The sequence below is a fragment of the Vanacampus margaritifer genome, chromosome 2, assembly GCF_051991255.1.
Source record: "Vanacampus margaritifer isolate UIUO_Vmar chromosome 2, RoL_Vmar_1.0, whole genome shotgun sequence".
Taxonomy (NCBI): domain Eukaryota; kingdom Metazoa; phylum Chordata; class Actinopteri; order Syngnathiformes; family Syngnathidae; genus Vanacampus; species Vanacampus margaritifer.
The window spans coordinates 13,402,514-13,421,309 of NC_135433.1; the positions used below are offsets into that span (position 1 = coordinate 13,402,514).

General features: G+C 38.3%; 1 protein-coding gene across 1 annotated transcript in view; it reads left to right on the plus strand.

Annotated features, from left to right (window-relative positions):
• The window catches only part of LOC144043241 (Na(+)/H(+) exchange regulatory cofactor NHE-RF2), a 34,357-nt gene that overhangs the window by 8,407 nt on the left and 7,154 nt on the right, over window positions 1-18,796 (plus strand). Inside the window, exon 3 of the mRNA XM_077556610.1 lies at window positions 17,549-17,776. Coding sequence (XP_077412736.1) covers window positions 17,549-17,776 — 228 coding nt within the window. The remainder of the gene's footprint in view (window positions 1-17,548; window positions 17,777-18,796) is intronic.

Consider the following 18,796-nt stretch of genomic DNA (forward strand, 5'->3'; position numbering starts at 1 on the left):
CTATTTCCCTACCAGAGAGGTGACATTCCACGTCCCCAGTGCTAGCTTGAGTAGCCGGGAGTCGGACCGCCCAGCTCACAGCGCACTCGACCCCTTTTGCCCCTCCCACAGTTGGTGAGCCCATGGGAAGGGCTAATTAGCCGTCCAAATATTCCCTATATATACAGTATGTGCACAATTGAGTGTCATGTTTGAACGCAGTGCGCTTTCACACGGCGCATGTGCACTCCCCACATACCTGTACATTTATCACACATATGAGTGTTGCCATTCAAACATTCCTCTGTGAATTTTTTTAAATGAGCAAATAGGTGAATAATGGTTACTGCTTCATGAAAACTAAAACTCCCCATTTTGTCTTTTGTTGCATGCAGGTTTATTTTCCTTTTGATTTGTGACACTTTCTCAGTCGGTGTGTCCTTTACGTGTCAACATACTGCATAGTGCATAGTTGTGTCTACACCCTCCTTTATCTGGGTGTTTCGTACGTGTCATCTAACCTGAGCACATACCTGAGTTGTCGGAGCTCTTGTCTATACGTAACCCTAAGTGCACACGCTCACGTATGCGAGAGGGCGGGTGCCTTTGCTGCCGAAGCCCATGTGACGTCTAAGGTCTCGGCACAACTTATTTTTACCTGTGGACGTGGACGCACACCACGGGAAGTCACATGATGAAAAAGAATGCCAAACCGATATCGTGCAATGCTTCTTCCACCAGACATGCATGCTCAGCATTTATTCAGCCAGACATGTTCCTGGCTCTTATATTGAAGGTGTTATATTGTGGGGCTTCTGGCGTTCTCCTGCGAACATCTTGTGGTGGTTTGTTGGGCCAGTATTTCTTTCCAGTCTTGTTGCACTCTTGATCCACCGTGGCAGGTTTGTTTAAAGCTAAACAGGATACTTGTTGCTATGGACATATCGTTCCGTATCGCAATTAAACATGGTGGAAGGAATGTTGAAATTTCTCAAAAGCCACAAGTTAAGTGGAGAAGGGTGCTCGTGAATGTTGAATTAGGACTCAAGAATTTAGTACAATTTTACACCTCCAAAATTTGGGTTAGCGGAAAATGCTTTGGTTTTGGTGAATGAAAGTTATACGCAAATTGGGGGTGGGGGGGTGGGGGTTGGTGTCCAAATTGCTGCCTGGGGACCATCCATTTTTTTAGAGGCCCACCATGCCTTAAAGAAGAAGTCAACATCCACCCCCCCCAAAAAAACATCTTGACAATAATATGGTCTATGCACCCCATTAGTCTAAATACAGTCTTTTGGTTAATATTGTGTTGTGGAATATGAGTTAAGCAGCAAAATCCTGCAGTTTTTATCAATATCAGAAGGCTGCCATTTTGCCACTTGCTGTCGAATGAAAATGACATCACAGTTGCTCAGGTCTCAGGTAATGAGCAATCACAGCTCAGCTTCAGAAAACAGGTGAGCTGTGATTGTTTGTTATCTGAGACCTGAGCAACTGTGATGTCATTTTCACGCGACAGCAAGTGGCAAAATGGCCGCCCCCTGAGATGGATAAAAACGCTGTGATTTTGCTGCATAATTCATACATATTAATCAGAATGTCATGTTTAGACTAGTGAGGTCACATATAACTTATTATTGTCAAGAAATGGTTACGGTTGATTTCCCCTTTAACTAATTTTCTTCCAAAAAAAACTTTCAATAAGTTTTATTTTAAATGTTTTAAGTGTCCCAAAGACATATTTATACGTTTATTTTTTGTTATGCTAGAGCATACAGAAGGCTTTGATGCAGCCTCTCAACTGCAAAGAACGGTTGAAGAAATGGTAGTTATTACACAAATGGCCAACAGGTGGCAGCAGAGTGAAAGAGATCAACCAGGGCCATGTTGAAAAAAAGCTCATTTACTCACATTTCAAAATAGATTTGGGAATAATGATGAAACTGAGCTATTTTTTTAAAGCTAATTGCTGCAAAATGGAAACAGATAGAAATATACTTTTTTTTCTTGATGAAAGAAGAGACTTTAGACTTTTTGGGGGGTAGATTTCATGTTTTTATAGCAATAGAACACAATACTTTGTGGGCCTTGCAAAATCAGTCAAAATCCAGTAAAACAACTGGGATGAAGAGGATTGTTTTAGTGAAAATGGCTGGGAGTGAATGAGTTAAGATGCCGCCATACCAATGGCACGACAAGCCATCGTTCAGACGATTTTTGTTTTTGCTAAGATGTGCGAGCAGAAATTTGATATATAAGTGCTTTATGGTGGCAGTTTGAGCAACGGCCATTTGAACACAAACATTGTACACAGATAATATAACAATACTCACAGGCATATATATATTTATTATCCTCTGCAAAGAATGACTAAGGAGGTTACTGAAAGAGCTCAGACCATTTCCATTGATATCCGTATGTCTGTATTGTACTGCCCCAGGTGGGCAAGGCACACATGGGAATTGAAGATTTTTAAAAAATGGGGGAAAATGTGTTTCTTTACATTTTATTTAATTATGTTATTAGGGTTAGGGTTAACTGTACTAAAAAGTAGACACAGCCCGTGCCATTTAGCTGCATTGTACAGGTGGCAGGAGGAGAGTAGAAGAAATTGAATCTTTATCTCCCACTTCCTTGTTTTCAACTCATCACATATCATTTTGTAAGACATGCCTCAGAATTGCGATTGTTCGCTACACTTTCTGTTTGGTGTCAAGGTCACCTTAGTGCAGATTGCGCTTGTTTTGGTTTTCGTTTGGAGATGAGATTTTGTTGCTGCTCGGTATAGTAGTGAACATCGTGAGATACGTGCTGTATCATATCCTCACCTATTTTTATCTACGCTGAAGAATGTCAATGTGGCCCTTAAATCTGTATGTGACCCTTGAAAGAAAATGTTTGTGCATGCCTGCCCTAATGGATTGTGCTGCTATGAAAATGTCTTTATTTTTATGGCTTGTGATGACTACAAAATTTTATATAATATCGCCTTTCCATCGCTATGGTAGAGGGTAGAGAATGAATTCTGAAGTCTACAAAACCATTTTGTTCGGCAATTGACAGAAAAATGCATCCAAACTAATCAGGAGAGGATTCATTGTACAACAAGCCAATAACCCAAACCATACTGCCAACACAACAAAGGACTTTATCAGGCAGAAAGTCAATCACCGGACCTTAACTCAATAGAGCATCCATTTTACCTCCTGAAGAGAGATTGAAAAGGAGAAAATCCAGCAACAAACAGGAACTGAAAGAGGCTGCACTCAAGGCCTGGAAAAAGCATTTCCAATGAAGTCTGTGTGTGGCAGCCTCGATACAGTTACTGCAAGTAAGGGTTTTGCCACCAAATATGACATATTATCCACTTGAAGTTCATTTAATGTCTGTTCCAATACTTTTGCTCACATGAAACGTGGATGGCTTCAAACAAAAGGTGCTCTGTCCTGAGTTGTTGAGCACATTCACATGTAAATGCTGTGAAATCTTTGTAATTAGCAGCACATGCAGCGATCCTCTCTAAATACAATCATTGATTAATTCTGAGCCCGATCCAGTTTGCGATTTGCGGCTATCTTGTTGGAATGTGAGTGTGCTGTATTGATTTTGCTGCTGCCGACATGCTTCTTGACCTCTGTCTCCACGACGACAGCGAGAGGAAAAGAAGATGCAGCAAAGAGCAGACAATCATGCAAAAAAACAAGTGGAAACATTCATCTTTGATGGTCCATTTACTGTTAGCAGTGGCTTGAGTCCACTGAGTGCTGATCTCTGTGTGATGGATTCCATTATCATGCAGTCGTGTGCATCATCGCTGGTGCACACTAAATACATACAGTACTTCAACAACTTTATGCCCACTTTATTTATTTAATATTAGAAAAATATATGGCCTGTCAACACTCATGTAACAGCATGGAAGTTATCTGGATGCATTCAGCACCTCGGCCTGTCTTGTCATCTGCTTCACACTGACGTTCAGGGGAGCACATGTGAAAGTTGTTTGCTGGGCCCAAAAACCCTCATGACCATAAGACCAGGGATGCACCGAATTGAAAATGTTTGGCTGAAACCGTAAACTGAAAATGAAAAATGCTTGGCCAAAACCGAACCCCCCCAAAAAAGAGCCAATTTTTACTATCATTGCATTTATTATAATTAATTAAAATTATAATATTATTATAAAATATTTATTTATAATAATATATATATATTATAATAATAATAATAATAATAATATAAATATATATAATATCCATTTAAACAAATTTTAAATGTTAAAAATAAAAACAAAAAAACATGCTCTGTCAGGTTGAGATCAAGCCACTGACTCGACCATTGAAAAAAAACAGCATTGGATTTGTTCGTCTTCACTTGCTTTTGGACTATGTAAGGTCAGTTTAGCATCTGAATGAACTGAAGCAGAGCATTTTACACCCCACCATTCATCTGGACGATCTGTCAGCAGTCATCATCACATCATCAATAAACACCAGGAAGCCCATTCCATTAGAAGACATCCACGGCCATGTCATAACACGACCTCCACCAAGTTTGAAAGATTATGTGGTAACCCAAACTTCTCCTTTCCGTCTCCATACTTTTCTTCCCTCATCGTTCTCATTCTGAAGTTGACCTTGGCTTCTTCAACTGGACACTTCCCCTCTAATCCAAAGAGCCTTTTTAGTGACAAATCTTTCTAAATTGGCTTCAGACTTTGAATTGACTACAACAGATTTTCATCTAACTAGTTGAAATGATGCTCACATTAACAATGATGTGAGTCATACCCAGGGCTGTACTCCTGACCATACCTGTCTAGCACATTGTTCTGCCACTGATATTTTGACTGATGTTGGTTCAGTTTTCTGTCTATATTCAAAATAGATTATGGTCTAGTCCCTCTAAATTGTGGGCCAGTCTCTTTGGGTATGGAGGAAAATAATAACTAAAAAGCACTGCATCGGCCCCAAATGATACCGGCCCACCGGGCATCTGCCCTGTGTGCCAGATGGCCAGTCCAGCCCTGGTCGCACCTGAACGGGGAGACACAGCATACATTTTTTGTGAAAAGCCCCAAATCAACTTTGAGAGTTTGATTTCAAATCCCATCCAAGAATCCTAACTAAATAGTTTTGGCATGTGTGCATACAGCAGTGAATAACTATAAAGCTGTGCTGACATAAGAGCAAAGAAATCTTGCACGCTGTAAAACATCTCTAAAGCTTTATTTTTTATTTTGTTGATCCACGTTAGGCGGTGTATCACATTTACCTTCAAATGCTTGTTAAGTGGTTTAGTGAGAGCGAGTGTGTGCATTTCTTTTAACATCTGGAGCTTGTGTTTAGCAACCCCCCTCATCCAACCCCTTCCTTTCGCGAATACCAACTATGTTACATCAAGATGCAGGAGTCTGGATCCTGCATTTGTGTGTGTGTTGGCCTTTTGGATGTCAAAGAGTCCCGAGGGGCGAAATGAAATACTGATTTTTAACTCCTGAGTTAGGTGCGTAATGGAGGAGAAACAACCCAGTGTGTGTTTGTGAGCACAGCTGCGTGTCATTTAGTGTTGATCATAAGCGTAAATGTGTGTTCACCCCGAGGACATGTGCTAGCCACAACATAATTAACGGAGCAACTTTTTTTTTTTTTAACATTGAGTCATAAGTCGAATGGGGTTGGCTCTTTTAAGTCACATAAAATGGCAACTAATGATATGTCTTGCATATAATATGAACACTAATATGTTTTTGGTCTTGAATGTGGCCAAACAGGCCTGACACCATCTTATGTTAACGTTATCGTCATGGGACTTTCTATTCAACATGGTCTCTCTTGTAAAAGGGGAAGTCAACCCCAACATTTTCTTCACAATAATATGCTTATGCAGCCCCACTGGTCTAAACATGCTAATCTGATTAACTCATTCACTGCCATTGAACTATTTCTATTTGTTTAAAAAAAATTCCACTTTTGCTAAACAATTGCATGAAACCTAGAATTTTTTTATTGTACATTTAGAACACATATGAAATTTGTGATTGATCGCGAGTTAACTAGTGAAGTCATGGGATTAATTCCGATTAAAAACTTTAATGGCCTGACGCCCCGAATTTTTAAGAATATTTTCTTTTTTTTATTCATTCACTGCCATTTACGGCTATAAACGTCAAAAATGTATTTGAACTATTTCTATCAGTTTAACATTTTTTCCCCACTTTTGTTAACAATAGTATGAAAACCTAGATTTTTTTTTATTGTACATTTAGAACAGGTGTAAAATGTGTGATTAATCATGAGTTAACTAGTGAAGTCATGCGATTAACTTTAACACATCTTTAAAAAAAAAAAGAAAATAATTCATGGCAGTAAATTAGTTAATATTGTGTTAGCAAAATATGAGTTAAGCAGCTAAATCTAGCTGGGTTTTTTTTCCAAATCCATTTAAGGATTGACTTGCTGTCAACTGAAAATGACATCACAGTTGCTCAGATAACAACCAATCACGACTTACCTGTTTTGTTGGTTGCTATGTCAATGACAGAAATGATGTCCTTATTTCAAGGCAATGTGCCATTCGTACTATTTTGAAGCTATTGTTGTAATGTAAAAAATAATAATAATAAAGAAATAGGCAAATTGTTATTTTAAATGTGATTTGTAAAACATCAATCTACATTTGCTGTCCACGAAGCAGTGCTGGCAACAAACATTATTAGTTTGGCTTGCATTGTGTGCCACAGAATAGTCCAGTGAGGTCTAGCTCTAATGTGTTGTGTCCTTTGACACGTTTACTTTGCTTCTGAGTGCGCTCACAGCTGTGAGGCGACGTACATTCCCACGCGGTGATTATCACTGTGGCCTCACACACTTTCTGATATACTGTCTACCATTTTGTAGGATTTAAAGTAGGTATTGTGCATGTGCATTTACAAACTTCAATACCCAGGCCAAACAATATTTTATGTTGTATATACATAATATTGTATGGATAGAATATGTGTAACATTATTTCCTGGCAAATTAAAGATGTGTAAAATATTACAAAATGAAATGTGAAGGAAATAAGTGATCCAAAGCTTGCAGAAGTAACTGTAATTTCATTTTATCATTGCACATGAAGAGCTCCTTTCTACAACACTTAAGCTATTCAGAGAAAAATGACCCAGCACATTTTACAAACTCTGATTTTATCCTATTCAAACAATTAATTGGCTCAGCCTGAACAAGTTTAAAAAGAAAATCATGTTCAATAGACATTAGGGTGGCATGCCGCTTGGCATCTTGTTGCGTTGTATATTCAGTGGTATAGTCCAGGGTATACACGGGTAAACAACCTCTACCCACTTGCAAATCCGCCTGATGTGCACCGTTCACTAATATCTGTGAGTCAGATTAGCCATTCTTTCCGCAAGGATGGTGAAGTCATGACTCACTCTCCTCTGCCTCCAATTGGCTGCTACTCGCTGCCTTCACTGATTAGATTTGGTTCACTTTAAGGATTAGGGACTGATGAGCCAATCAGAGCCTATTTTGTGTGTGCTCTTGTTGTTACATATTTCAAAAGTCTTGCTGTATCAGCGAACGGACTTTTAGCTCACTGGAAGCGCTCTGCGCTCCCAAAACGGACACATAGTCTAGTCGTAGGTTCAATGCCGGACTCAACTGTAATGTTACATTAAATTGTAGTAAATGATGAGAGATTATATCAGTGCTTGATGAAGCTTCTTTGTTATTTAAAGATCTAAATGATAATGTTAGCCAGATTACTTAGCTCTCATTAATTTACATGATCTAATGAATTTTTTTAGTAGCTAGGCTGGTAGTGTATTTAAAACACAAGAATGGGGACAAGTACCGGTAGTTTAAGATTCGGCCTAAAACAGTATTGAGGTTAACATTATTAACTCATTCACTGCCATTGACGGCTATAGACGTCCAAAATAAATTTTTACTAATTCTATTAGTTTTACATTTTTTTCCCACTTTTGTGAACAAAAGTATGCAAACCGAGTTTCTTTTTTTTTTTGTATTAGAACAGATATAAAATTTGTGATCAATCGTGAGTTAATTAGTGAAGTCATGCAATTAATTACATTTAAAAATTGTCATCGCCCGCCGCCCCTAGTTTTTAATAATTTTTTCATAATTAAAAAAAAAAAATATATATATATATATATATATATATATATATATATATATATATATATATATATATATATATATACATATTATTATTTTATTTTATTTTTTTAAATTGGGAGTTAACTAGTCAAGTCATGTGATTAATTACGTTTAAAAATTGTAATCGCCCGACGCCCCTAATTTTAAATATTTTTTTCTAAAAAAAAAAAAAAACATTAATAACAATTTTACAAATAAATAGATTTTTACAAAAAAAAAAGAAAAGATTATTATAAATTAGGGGCATCAGGCGATTAAAATTTTAAATCGTAATTAATCACATGACTTCACTGGTTAACTCACGATTAATCACAAATTTAATATCTGTTGTAAATGTACAATTAAAAATATTCTTGGTTTTCATACTCTTGTTAACAAAAATGGAAAAAAAAATATTTAACTGATAAAAATTGTTAAAATGAATTTTTGACGTCTATAGCTGTCAATGACAGTGAATGAGAAGTGAAAATTGAGAGTATACCCACTTCTCCAAGGACCACTAAACCACTGCATGGATGAAACAACATGCAATTATTTTACCCCCAAATCATCATATCATACAGTATAGCAACTGATCCAGTGTGAAAATACGCACATCTACATCGTGCTGCACACAGTTAAAAGAAAACAAACTTGCTGATGGCCAAAAGAAGCAACATGGAACATGTGCCACCTACTGATAACAAGGGTGTGAACATGTGCATGACATCGCGGATATCAACACATAAGGTACGAAAACAGAAACTGAGGGTGGGGACACAGACACACTGGCTACAAAAAAAAAAATTCTAAAGAGGGGCGACTAAAAATATATAGATATTTTTTTTTTAAATGTAGATCCAGATAAAAGTTTCCTTTTTTTTTTTATCCTGAGCCCCCCTTCATTACTTGATCATTTTCACCTTAAGTTGCAATATAGCCAATTTCCCATTCCTAGTCTCCAAGCCAAACCCAAAGACAACAACTGATCCCCTGAAAATAACAACAGATGAACACCATTTAGCTGACTTTTAAACCCGTCATGTTCTTCCTCTCGATGCAGCGCTGCGATTATGTAAACATCCAAAGGCTGCAGCAGGTCAGCGTGCTCTATGAAGAGATCTCAGGAAGAGCTTACAAGGCCGAGCTGTTACACAAACGCTTCTCATGTTCTCTCCTCTCTCGAGTGCCTTTTTCATCTTTATGAATCCCTTTCCGTTCATCTCCATCCATCTGTCATTTCCTCCCGGCCCCTCTCTTCAACGGACTTTTTTTTTTCTTCTCCAATTGAGCAAGACTCACAGCAGCTGCATACGAGACAGCTTTGGAGCTCTTCATTTAAGAGAGCTTTTGTAAAGAGCCCGTTGCATTAATTCTGCATTGTTCTATCCGTCTGTTTTCAAGAGAGGTGAGTCCACAAGTTCCCTGACTGCATCCATGCCAACCCGCAGGGATATTTGCCACCGTGCGCTGACGCTGCTACTTTTTGTTCCTCTCTGGCGTCAACATGAGCAATCCAATCCTTGCGGTATTTTTAATTACGGTGAACTTAGAAGTAACTCGCAGCCAGCAGGTTTGTTCATAATGATTCGAGGAAATGTCAAAACGAGGAAATATAATGATCCTCCGCTTTATGCTTTTTTTTTGCCATTTTTTTGTTTGCATAATGAGTCATGACATAATCATATTCATTCAACAATATGTCTATTATCATATTGCGATATTAATGCAGTTTGTGCTATGTCTAGAGCTGCTTTTAATACAACAGTGCCTTAACTTATGAGTGAACCAAGTTTTTCCAGCTGTCACTGACATATTTTTTTTTTGCTTTGATTTGCTAGTAAAAATTTGAGACACGAGCGCTGGATGGTTGCACTCGATTCACATGACAGCATCCAGCAGTTTGGTAGATGTGTGTTGCCTTGACTTGACATGGTAGTGTAAAAAAAAAAAAAAAATGGCTTTCAATCTGTCAATTGCCACTACCGTCAAATGTCAAACAAAAATAATAACAAGTTGTGTATTTAAAACAACCACAAAACTTCATTTGGGACATCCACAAGCTTCATGCAAACACATGTTGCAAAACACCATAGGCAGGCTAATAAAAAAATAGCATTGATAGTCACGGTGTTCTAACACTTGAAGCAACGTATATTTAACCACAAATGGTGTACAAACACGTGCAAGACGGCGGCAACGCCGTACTTTTGTCCAAATAAAACTCCGAAGCTCACTTTGATATAGTTCACTTGCATGAAGATGCCACAAGATGGCGCCAAAGTAAAACTTTGACTGCTTTGGCCTTGAACCCCAAAAACAACAAGTGATTGAATTTTTCAGTGAGTAGTAAATCTGCGCACAGGTGAACCATGAATATACAGACATTCGCCGGGTGGAAACACATCTTAGAAGCAGCCAGGAGACACTAGTGCAAACTGTCCTCCATGGAAAAAGATCATCATTACTGCCACAGAACACCAAAGTGGAAATCTGAATGGCTTGATGTTCCCCTTTCTGTTCATCAATGAGTTAGCTTTCTATATTTGGATGTAGGCAATCCCCTGCAGTTTCACAAGATCAGAGTTTACCGATCCTCTTAATTGGCCTTAGGTAACCCGTACTCAACTGGAAAAACGGCCTAATTTGTTTAAACATTCAGCGTTACGGTAATGCCCAGAGGCTTTATTTGCCGCAGCTAATTATAACAACAGCACAACATTAACACAAGACCGCTAGCAGTGAGTTTGCTATTTTGAATACGGAAACTTTGATGTCATGATTAATTATTCAAAAAATCCCATATTGACTTTGAGTCACAGGGAAAACCCCATTAGAAAAAGAAATAGTTGAAGTGATAAAGCCACAAATTTGTTAGCATTACACTGGGCAACAATTTGAACAAAAAATTCCGTTGGGTTAAATTTTTGTGTTGATTGAAACAAAAAATTGGCATGCTGATTCCAAAATTGAAGTTGGTTTTTTTTTCTAGCATGTCAATTTCTTTCTCCACAGCTTACCCTTGTTGAGCAAAATGCCACTGTAGTAAGAATGTAGTAAGAAGAGCTGCTAATTGGACTCAGCTACATGGCAACTTGTTTGTGCAGCTCCCAATAGGTCAGTACTATCAATAACTACAAACAGATAGCTAGCATAGTAGCAATTGAGAGGATTAGCTTTTCTCTTAACATTCCATCTTAGTGTTTTATTTTCATACGTACGCATTTAGGTCCGTTTTTTCTTTTTTAAGGCAACAGGGATCCTATATAGCTCAAAAACTTGATGTGACAGGGGAAAAAAACCTGAGATCTATTTTTGGATTAGTTAAAAACAGCTGTCAGACCAAACTCAACAAAAACTGTACTCCCCAGCATTATTGTTGTAATCTGATTTATTACTGATTTATGTTGACGCCACACAAATTTTGTGAAGTTGTGGTAAACGCTTAAAAGACTGCAAGTCAATGTGGCAAAGTCAACAACTCTAATTTTAGTACATTAACAAAAATTTCTTTCATATTATATTTAGCCTTACATATAAAACCAAAACATGCACTGTATGTGTATAACAAATCTGATATTTATTGTGATAGGGATGATTTTATTGCTTGTATTTGTTTAAAAAAAACAAAAAATAAATATGGGAAGCTACTGTCATGTCTGGGAAGATCTGGCTTTGGTTGAGGGCCCTGAGTGGGTTCCCGCCCTTCCGCGGGTTGACCAATCCGGGCCCTCAGCCACTTATGCCTGGCCCCAGGTGTGGCTAGTTACCAAATTAGTGTGGGTTTATTTAGTTCCCGGGTGGTGATCAGTCGTGTGGGATCATTGCCGTTTGTCACGGTCACCCCCGGAGTTCGTTCTGGCGTTTTGATTTGATTTTGGACAATAAAATACGCCAGTCTAACCCGCACTCCTGCCGTGGTTCTCCTGCCTCCCTGCGTTTTGGGTCCTCTACTCCACACGCCGACAGGCATCACGCCGCTCCGTGACTACACTGTGACACTGACCATGAAAACAAATCGCATAGTAAATTGCAGTATTGACCTGAGACCGTAATGAGTACAAGCCCTGTAGTACTTTCATCTACTTGTGTATTTGGAATGCATCAGAACATGGACAGCACGTCCGGTGGCTTACAATGTGGACTTCTGCTGTTTTCTTTGTAATTGAAACGGCATGTACACCAGACACCAGAGTCAAAAAAACAAAATAAACGTCTGACAAGTTTACACAGAAAGAAACAGAGGCTCATTGTGACATGAAGTTAAAAGACTTTATGGGTTGTCTCTTTGAAAACACATCCTGTGGATGGTTGCGTAGTGTGTGTGTGTTTATGTGTGTAAAACGGCACAAAGCTGAACAATGTTACACAGTGCGTGTAAGAGTTTCCCATGTGCGCTTGTTTTGAGTCATGCTGCATTCGAAACCGGGTTTTTCCAATCACCTCCAACTGTTCCTCCTGCTCCCATGAGGGATTTTGAGGGACACATCATGTCCTCATGCTAACCAGATAACCAGCTGTTTTTTTTTCCAATGTCAAGCTATTTTGCTGACAATAAAGAAAAGCAACATGTGGCTTTTTTTTCTCTCACTCTCTCTCTCTCTCTCTCCCTATCCAAACAGTGGCAAACTGTGCATTTGGTACCTGGACCTTCAGTGGGGACTTACCCAACTTAATCCACATTGTAATAAAGTAATAAAGGCGCGTATAAAAAGCAGCACATTTACCATTATTGTTGTAAACAATAAAATGTGCAGATTTGCTAGCTGAAGTTATGTTCTGACCAACCAATCAGAGCATGGAAAAATCTCACTTTGAGGATGAACTTGAAATCTGATTGGTTGAAAACATAATAATAATCATACACATACTGGAAGCGATGCAACCAAGAGAAGTTATATGCAATGAACAACATGGAGTACTAGGAACAAGTTGGAAATGTACATCAGTGCAGTTATTGAACATTTTTAGAATCAATTATTCAATAATTAAACAATGCACATGTGAGGTGCAGGTGTCATTGATGTCCACTTGTCATACTTGCGTCCCACATTATTACATCTGTGACTTTGAATGTGTGTGGCTTTAAAAAGTGGGATCTGACCTGGTGAGTGACGTGGGCCTCAACAAATGAGGGTGTTGTGTTGACTGTTGTGAGCTCAGGTTATCCGAGTGAGTGTTGAGATTTTACTTTGACTGTTTATTTTTATTTTTTTATCAACCTTATTTTTTTAATTACTCCATTACCGCAATCGTTTCAGCCAAAGCTGAGTGCTTTTGAGAGTGTTTAGGTCAGCAGGGAAAGTCTTGCTGGCCCCTGACCTCTCTGTAATATTTATCTCATAAAGCTTGACATTTTGTACCTGCGTGATTCGAACCAAACCTTTCAATCAACGGTCTCTCTGTTTGAGCTATGTTGTTCTTTTCACCCTGCACTTACTCAGCAAACGCTCGTGTTTAAGCGTCCAAGATGGAACCTGTGACGGCAAGAAAGACGGCAGAGACCTCAGCGGGTGATTGGTGGGGTGCGGCAAGTCATGAGGGGGCAAACAGAGGTTACATTGGACTGATTACCCCCAACCCCCAACCCACGCTCATAATAACTCCCAGCTGTGCAGTGTTTATCCAAGAGGAGTTCCATTGCGTTTCCCCCTCTGGAAAGTTCTGTCGTGTTGCCGAATCTCGCAATTTATCTCACATTTCTATGTGCTGTCTTCAATTGCTCTTTCTTTTCTGGAGATGTCAATCACAATCCTCCCGCTGCATCTGATGAGCTCTGCCTCCCACGCACTCGCTCTCTCTCCTTTCAGTTTTCCTTTTTGCGCTCCATTTTGTTGCTATTTGTTCTCAATAGCCCAATTCCCAGTTTCCAAAACACAAAAGACTTTATATTCCCTTTCTCCTGTGGAAGATCCGCCCCTGCTTCGCAGTCCTGGCAAGGCCGCTCGGAGTCAGGATGAGGAGAATCTGAAGGGATTCATGAGCCTGAAATGGAACCATATGTCGCCATCTGGGTTATTAGGAGAACGACAGGCACTGCTGTTTTGCATTTGTGATAACCCCACAGGAAGTTTTGGGGATATGATGGAAAGCCTTCTCTAATCACATGAGCAACATTCCCACCAAACGGTATAGTTCAGCATGGTTGCCCCCCCCCCCTTTTTTTTTTTTACATCATCAGTTGTGAAGGGTGCCAAAATTCTTCTTTATACTTGTTCAACCGTTTAAACTAATGAGGAGGTTAATCTGCCAAAATATGTGATTTTTTGTCAAACATATGGAACAATAGTGTCATCACACTTCTTTACTGCCGCCATTGTATGTGTATGCCCGGTCATATTACTCATTTGTCCCTTAAAAACAAGGATGCATTCTTGCAATTCCCATTAAATGAATACTTAATTCTTGGGATTGTTCTGATATTTTCTCAAAATATTTAGACTTCAGTCTCATACTTACAACTTTATTTTTGTAAATTAATATTTTTTTCCCCAGTAAAATTATATAAAAAATCATATTTTCATATAGAATTCTGATACAACCTTAAATGAAAAACAGTATCTTTACAGTATCTCTAGCATTTCTAACAATTTATTATTATTATTATTATTATTATTATTATTATTATTATAAATGCCCCAAGATAATGAAAGTACAAATACATTATAATTTTACTGGGGATAAAAAAAGATTCACTTACAAAAATAAAGTTGTAACTATGAGAATAATGTATTTCTGTTTTCTTGTTATATTATGATGTTCTCATACAATTATGAATTTATTACTATTTCAAGGTGTTTTCAAGGGTCTTCTTAAAAAGTAGAAGCCAGACGTCCGTTTGTCACTTTTTTTAAAATGCATATGCGGAAAAAAGACCATCCTACCAGCTCTCCTGCTCGTCCATGGGAAATGCCTATCAAATGTCGGGAACGTGCAAGCTCATCTTCATCATCATCTTCATCTGTCTCTGTATACTATAGACGGATGTCCTCTTGCGGCTCTCAGCCATTTTCAAAGTAAGCTACAAGTTGTAGCCTACAACGATGAATGGCTGAATCCAAAGCTCAGCGGCTACATGCTACAAACACTCGAACGACGGCGTTATGTCAGATTGATTGACGGGATCGAGAACCAATCGTTAAGATGATCCACTCGGAAAACGCACCGACAAAAGATCCTCGAATGCACCTTGAATTCATTTAGTTGTTTGAAAATAAAAACTTTCCTTTTTTTAAAAAATTCTTTTAATATGATGTGCACTCCTAGCCAGTGTTAGCCTACTGCTACTTCGTGGCGCTGCTATCATTTCAGACTATTCACAAGGAAAGGGAGATGCCGTTATCAGGGTTGGGAGGGTTACTTTACAGTTACAAGTTACCTGCTAAAAAATTTAGTTAGTAACGTAATCCAAGTACCATAATATTAAAGTAATGTAACTAGGTTACTTTTGGATTACTCAAATATTGAGTATGCTCATGAAGACAAAATAAAAATAAATATCACCACAATATATATTCTATGCAATGTGCCCCTGGTATTTGCGGGTGATAGGGACCCGGGCAGCCTACAAATAGCAAAAATCCTTGTGTAATTAAAAAGCATGTAGGCGATTGATTGATTGATTGATTGATTGATTGATTGATTGAAGGCCATATGCTGTTTGCGAACTGTCACTGAAAGCAACCACACCTCATAGATAGATAGATAGTGATAGATATTGTAACATTTTTAATACTTCATTTTATTTTATTAACCATTGTTACACATTATTAACATTTTAATTCTTTATATTAACCTTGTCGAAATGTTTTGTGTGCTGTGGAGAGCAGATGGTGTTGACTTCGTATAGGCTGACCTTAAGCTGGGACATACTATTTAGTCTAAAAAAGTTCCTTCTCAGCGCTTTGTGCGAAAACACATTTGGTCCTTGAGAACAGAATCTGTTTTGAACAACCACACCTGACTCTGTTTTCGCCATCGCTCACGGAAAAGTACCAGAGAGTATGTTTTGTCTACAAATGAAAGAGAGGAGGTCTTTTTAACTATAAGAAACCGTTGTGCACACGGAAGAGCTACATTTGACGCTCTGAATCCCACGATGTTTAAGTGATGATTAGAGGCAGTTATTTGTCCAGAGATTCTTTGTTTTTTATTAAATCATTTTTGCAAAGGTGTATTTTTCTTACATTAAATCTATCTTCATTTTTGGAACACGCAAAGAGGACAAAATTCTAAATTCCTCTTCAATAGATAAATAGATAGATAGATAGATAGATAGATAGATAGATAGATAGATAGATAGATAGATAGATAGATAGATAGATAGATAGATAGATAGATAGATAGATAGATAGATAGATAGATAGATAGATAGATAGATAGATAGATAGATAGATAGATAGATAGATAGATAGATAGATAGATAGACACTTTTATCCCAGTCACAAGTTTAGCCGTGTATATGTTGTGTATGATGTTTAAATAGTGAATTGGTGGGAGGAAGATTGGTTTGGTTATGGTTGTAGGCTAGCGCGCTAACTAGCAAGAAGCTACAGCGCGTAGCATGCCGCTGAACTCTCAGCTCAAACTTTCGCTCCGAGTAAGTTCCAGTGAATACCGGTCGCTCTGTCCATCTCTCTCTCTCTCACTCTCCCTCTTTCGCACGCTCTCTCATCGTAGAAATTGTAATCCCTCAAAGTAATCCCCATTTTAAATAAATGTAAATGTAATCTGATTACATTTTTGAACTGTAACTGTAATGGAATACAGTTTTATTTTTTATTTTTTAAGTAATCTGATTACTTAACGGCGGTACATGTATTGTTACTCCCCAAGCCTGGCCGTTATTACCATCCTGCTCCAAACGCAAGCCAGACCAGTGTTTACTGCTCCAAACCCAAACCATAGTGTACTAAATTGAACCGAAGTGTGTGGAGATGTGGTCATATGCTCCATATAACTCCAAGTATAGCTTCATCTTAGAAACAATAAGAATATCCAATAATATGATTTACTAATGTAAATGTGTTTGTGGAGGGAGTGATATCAGCTTGACAGGCACCCAGCATGATGCACTTATTTGCAGAGTGTGTGGGTGGGAGATTAGTGTGTGACTGTGATGACAACTATTAATGTCCTTTCCATGGACTAGGAAGCTCCTCCACATAAAAAGAGAGAATATGTTAGGACAAAAACATAATGTAAACACACGACAGCATAACTATTTATTTATTGCATTATATTGTAATATGTGTGTTATATTGTGACATTCCCCCATTTTAAAACTCATCATTCTTAGGGAAGCCTTAATTCATTGATTAGGAATGTGATCTGTTTTGGATTTTCCCTTGAGATGGATTCATTGCAACAGTCTGTTTTCATGGCTAACTGCTAATGTAATGTTTCAGGAGGTTTCCGTGCGCGCCGTAGCCCCCAGCCAGGCACAGCCCCGATCACGGCTCCACGGCGACCCGTCGGAGCTCGCTCCGCGTCTGTGCCACTTGGTGCGGTCTGAGACGGGCTACGGCTTCAACCTCCACAGTCATCGGTCCAGGCCGGGGCAGTACATCCGCTCGTTGGATACGGCTTCGCCTGCGGACCAGGCTGGCCTTCGACCTCAGGACAGAATCATCGAGGTAGGACCAACACAGGAGGTGGATTTGACATGCTTGTTTATGTAACACCCTCAGTGCGTGGAGGATTGTCGTGATCATATTTTTCTGTTGATCATAAAATTGAGTTAAAGAATAGATTTGCACCCCGTCCCCGTGCTTCCCCACAAAGTACGACAGTCTGGGCACTGGTGTAAATTAGACTTAAGCTTGGAAATTAACACTGCTGTCAGTTAAAAGTAGGAGTGTCAGGTGATTAAAAATTTTAATCAGAACTAATCGCATGACTTCAATAGTTAACTCGCAATTAATCGCAAATTTTATATCTGTTCTAAATGTACAATAAAATGTACAATAAAATACTTTTTTCTGTTTTCATACTATTGTTAACATAGAAGTGGAAAAAATGTCAAACTAATGAAGAAATATGGCTGCATCTTTTAGTCATTGATACAGTGATTTCATAATAATTCATAAAATTGAGCTCGAATTAAAAATATGTACTTTCTGTAAAAAAAAAAAAGAAGTGTGATATGGATTTGTGTTGAGGTCATTTTTCTGCCACTAGATGGCATAATTGCATTTGTAAGACGATAACAGCTCAGTGCATTTTTCTTTTCATATTAAGAGCTATCTAATCTTTAACATGAAGTAACTAACTGCACATTTTTTAAATTACAAAATACAACTTGACCCTAATCGAATATACAGTATGCATTATTATTAAATGTATTACTGCTAAATTTTGATGTGGACGTGTCCAAGTAAGGGGCGGTCATTAACTCATTTGCTCCCCAAAATTGTCTATTTTAAATGTTTCAAGTGTATCAAAGACGTATTTATACGTTTTTTTAAAATGTTTTTTAATTCTAGAGCATACAGAAGGCTTTGAGGCAGCCTCTCAACTGCAAAGAAGAAATGGTAGTTATTACACAAACGGCCAGCAGGTGGCAGCAGGGCAAAAGAGATCAACCAGGGCCATGTTGAAAAAAAGCAAATTTTCTCACAATTCTAAATAGATTTGTGAATAATGATTAAACTTAG